Source organism: Colobus angolensis, unplaced genomic scaffold (assembly GCF_000951035.1).
Source record: "Colobus angolensis palliatus isolate OR3802 unplaced genomic scaffold, Cang.pa_1.0 Scaffold81, whole genome shotgun sequence".
NCBI lineage: Eukaryota > Metazoa > Chordata > Mammalia > Primates > Cercopithecidae > Colobus > Colobus angolensis.
Window position 1 is genome coordinate 11,265,821 of NW_012121932.1, and position 4,836 is coordinate 11,270,656.

General features: G+C 38.1%; 1 protein-coding gene across 1 annotated transcript in view; it reads right to left on the minus strand.

Moving 5' to 3' along the window:
• The window catches only part of TP53BP2 (tumor protein p53 binding protein 2), a 46,653-nt gene that overhangs the window by 2,193 nt on the left and 39,624 nt on the right, over window positions 1-4,836 (minus strand). The window contains exon 17 of the mRNA XM_011929495.1: window positions 2,365-2,564. Within this exon, the coding sequence (XP_011784885.1) occupies window positions 2,365-2,564 (200 nt within the window). The remainder of the gene's footprint in view (window positions 1-2,364; window positions 2,565-4,836) is intronic.

A 4,836-nucleotide genomic window follows, 5' to 3' on the forward strand; every position in this document is an offset into this window, starting at 1 on the left:
GAGCTTGCAGTGAGCTGAGATCCGGCCACTGCACTCCAGCCCGGGCGACAGAGCGAGACTCCGTCTCAAAAAAAAAAAAATCAGGAAAACAAACCAAAAAAGTTGTGTAGAGGATACTTCTAACAAGAAAAGATTTTCAAAGTACTAAGAAAATCTAAATTTAGGACTAAAATGAAAATCTTCAGTCCAGTCTGTTAATTTCAGAATCTTCTAAGCACCACACACACGAGACAGAACTCAGTCTTTGACCCACTGCTTCCCATGTCATTAACCACAGGACCTCTTTGTTAGAAAATTTAAGTAATTCAAAAGATCTATTGTACAACTTGGTGACTGTAATTAATAATGTATTATATACTTGAAAATCACTAAGAAAATAGATGTTCTCACCAAAAAAAAGATGACCATGTGAGATGATGCATGTATTATTTAGTTCGATTTAGCCATTCTACAAGTATACATATTTCAAATTGTTATACACCATAAATATATACAATTTTTGCCAATTAAAAAAAAAGACAAGACTCAAGTAAGCAACTAGTTCTAAGAAGGTAAAGTCTTTCCCAGATAAGAAACTATACAAAACAAAAGGTCTTATTTACTGTTGATGTTTATCAGAGAAGGAAAGTGGCTGCAGGCAAGAGACTGTATATCTCTAGTGCTAGGGACTCTGGAGAAGCAACTGAGGGTGCTCGAAAGAGAACAACCTTTATATTTCTACTTTCCTCTGGTAATCTGAAAGCTTTTTTTTTTAAGACAGGGTCCACTCCGTCACCCAGGCTGGAGTGCAGTGGCAGGATCTCGGCTCACCACAACCTCTGCCTCCCAGGCTCAACTGATTTTCCTGCCTCAACCTCCCGAGTAGCTGGGATTACAGTATTTTTAGTAGAGACAGGGTTTTACCATGTTGGCCGGGCTGGTCTCAAACTCCTGACCTCAAGTGATCCTCCTGCCTCGGCCTCCCAAAGTGCTGGGATTACAGGCGTGAGCCACTATGCCTGGCCCCTGAAAGCTTTTTTTAAGGGCTCCATAGCCTAATTTTATTTGTTTTTCACTTTCATTATTCTTTAAAGTTACATTATGATCACCCAAATGAATACTGTCTAATCATCTATTCAAAACTTATTATGAAATGTTTATTTCATAATAAATTTTGCTGTCAGGACAGCAGCACTCAAGGTGTATAAGTAATTTACACTGCACGTTAGACAAACAACAATGGAGAAGGGAGAGTCAGGGAGAGATGCTGGTCAGAATTCAGGCAGTCAGGTTTCAACACTGAAGTCATTTCAAGGAATCCCATTGAAAGTAATGCCTAGGCAGGGGGTCACTCGCAGACAGAATCCTGTTCATAGCCTATATGCCACAGTAAAAGCTTCATGTGGGTGGAGGCCATGTCCGTCCCACACTTGATGAAAAGACCAAGAATAGCATCTACCATTTGCTCTCTATTAGACCTCTGAGTTATCCTCACACCAATCTTAGGAGGCAGGATTCTCCAGCCCTCCCCACATTCCTTCTGCAGTCTGGATACCCAGATAGCAGGTGCTGCAGATGGAGCTGAAGCAACGTGGAGGCCAGTGCCCACAACCTACACACCATCTTCTGTGTATCACAACTGGCTCTTCCTTTCCTCAACCCTTTCCTTACTTCCTCACCAAGAGCAGATTGTGCAAGCACTTTAAACTTTCATCTCAATCTCTCAATTACCCTGATCATTTCTCTCACTCTTTCATACACTCTTCATGCCCTGTGCACACACAAAACTGCTATAAGAGAACAGCTGAATCTACAAAGAGCTTAATGCAAAGCCCTGGAATCTCTTATTCTCGCTTTCTCTCCTCTGTCTGACCATATGTCAGCTTTCCCCTGAAAATACTCCAGGAGAATCTTTACATGATGACAGCAGTCCCATTGTACTACACTATAGAAGTGGTACATATGTGCTGGCATGACATTGTTTTCTCGTTTTTTATGAAATATAAATCAAATAGTAGAGAAAAACAAAGAATCTTATCCTTAATGCCCTGTTGAAGCTCTCTACTAGATTTGCAAATCCTGATTGAGACAGATTAAAAACTGATTTCAGATGTCACAGGCTCAATTCCAATCATATTATCCAGTTATCTTTAGTCTGTTCATAACTGTAGGGAGGACCCCTGACCTCCAGGCTGGCAAACATATGTTATTGATCATAATAAGAATCACTGAAAATGTGGCTTTAAGCCCAAGACTATCAAATGTTTAAATTCCATGTCTTATTAACAAAGGGCAGTTGGGTGTACTGTATCTGTAACATACAGCGGTTTTACAAGGCCCCTCTCTGGCACATAGGAAAACACCATAAGCATCAGAATAACTTACTCCCAGCAAGTTGCGTGGAACGTATCCCTCCTTATCATTAAGGCGCGCCCACCACCATTCGATTTCATCTTCATCCTCCCTGTGGATGATTGTCATGCAGTCTCCTTCTTTCATGGGCAGCTCATCATCATTCTGAGGTTCATAATCCCAAAGTGCATAAATGACTCCTTTATTCATTATGCCCATCTTCTCCTGAACTCCTAAAATCATGACAGTAAGATAAAGCACAGAATACACAACTCGGAGTACACCACTCCATAACTTGTAGCTATATGAAACAAAATGGGAAGAAACAGGCACAGGCTGGAATGCTAGTACTACATTAAATATACAATAAAATGTCCTGAGGTGGGGGGTAGAGTGCAATGGAAGGCAACAATGTATAGGGAACATACGAAGGACACATTACTATATGCTATCATCTCTAAAACAGCTCTAAAACCTAGCACTTTATAAGCATCTCTTAAAGGAGCTACTCAAAGTACAAAAACTTTTGCAAGCTTAGGAACTATAAAAAGAATTCAAATCTAGGATATTAAAAAAGTGAATGATATGCCTGTCCAATTTCAGTCTAATCCCAAATGTAATGACTAAGGAACTCTAGAAACCTTACTTCATTCTTCACTCAAAATTCAGAGCAGACAGAGAAAAAAACAGAGGCACAATGGTCTCTATGAATTTCCAAATGGGGAAAGACAAGAAAAAAATATACATAGAATACGTTAGAATGCAAAAATATGGCATTTTAGACAGGATCAAAGTCTTCACATAATCAACCCTAATATAGTAAAAATCAGAATTAAAAGATGTTGAAATCCACAAACTAGGAAGGGAAAAATCCTCAGAAGTCCACCTTTCAACAGATTTGCAACTTAACTACACATTTAAGTTTTGCCCTTCTTCACTTATACCTTCCTATCCTAAAGGGCAATGCTAGTAAGAAATAACAATCATCAACTGGCAGGCAATAGCAAAAAAGCAGAGAAGAAGGAAAATAATTAAGGTAATAAAGTTCTCCACAATTCAGAATTATTATTTTCACTTTTATAATTTTTAAAAAACCAGGAAAATACTTGCTAGCTTTTGAATAGTTAGCTTTTTCAGCTTACGTGAGCACTAAACTATTGATTATGAATTATTCCTATATCAACTAATGATATAGCACATAGTATATTTCTCTCACTCTGGGAAAAACTGAAACAAGAAATTGTTCTTTTCTAAAGGAAGGCTCTGCCAATCTAAAGAGACAATTTCCAACTTTTCTTGTTTAAAGATGACATGCAAAGCATGAGACTCACATGGCAATCAAACTTTATATAACTATAACTTCACAAAGTTTTTAAAATGGCCACAGTGTCTGAGATGGGAATGAAGAAAGACGGAGGAGATTTTGGATATTTTAGTATACTCAAAATAACAGCTCAAGTCCCAATTTGCAATAAATTAGGGACCAGGGTCTTGCCCAGGATGGTCCAGAACTCCTGGGCTCAGGAGATCCTCCCACTTCAGCCTCCCAAAGTGCTGGGATTACAGGCTTGAGCCACTGCACCCCGCCTCCAATAAGTCATTAGGAATGGAGAAAAATTCTCATTACTTTGCTATTTATCAGATTAAGAGTTGTAAATTACTTTGTAAAAAATTTTTTGAGGGGACTAAAAACATGCTCAATGTTAACAGTAACTTGGGAAATGCAAACTAAAGCTACAACAAGGTATCATTCCAAATCCCCCAACAGTTAAAGAGAATGTGGAGTAAAAAGAACTCTCTGCTAGATGTGTATCACTGTGACCTGGCAAGTCCACTTGTAGATAAACACCAGAAGACAAGTACCAAAATGTTCACAAGGATGTTTATAGTGGAAGGAAAGGAAGGAGGGAGGGAAGAAGGGAAACAGCACACATGTCCTTCGAAAGTAGAATAAAAAGATAAATTGTACAGTGAAAATAAACTATAGCTACAGGCAGCATGAGTGAATCTCAAAAACAGTGATGAATGAGAAAAGCAGGCCACAGAATCACCAGTATGATTTTATACAAAGGGCAAAAACAAGCAAAACTGAAAATATTCGTTATAGGATTCATATACTAATGATGCAATTATTTTACACAAGCAGTGTTAAACGTGAAAGCAGTGGTCACTACAGACGTGAGAAGGGGCCACATCAGGGAGGGGAGTCCAAACGGTATCAGAGATAGTGGTTATGTTCTGCTTCCTAAGTTGGGTACATAGTTACTCACTGTGTGTAATCTATTATCATTACTTAAACAGCACATCCTGGTATCTATGATATACTTCATAAATTTTAAGAATCTGACCAAATATCTCTAATGTTTTAAAAAATCATACTCCATATCTAAATATAGGTCAAGATGGTCAATAAATTTAATACAGCAAAATATATATTAACACATTATATGTGTGTGTGTGTGTGTGTGTGTGTATATATATATATATTTTTTTTTTTTCTTTTTT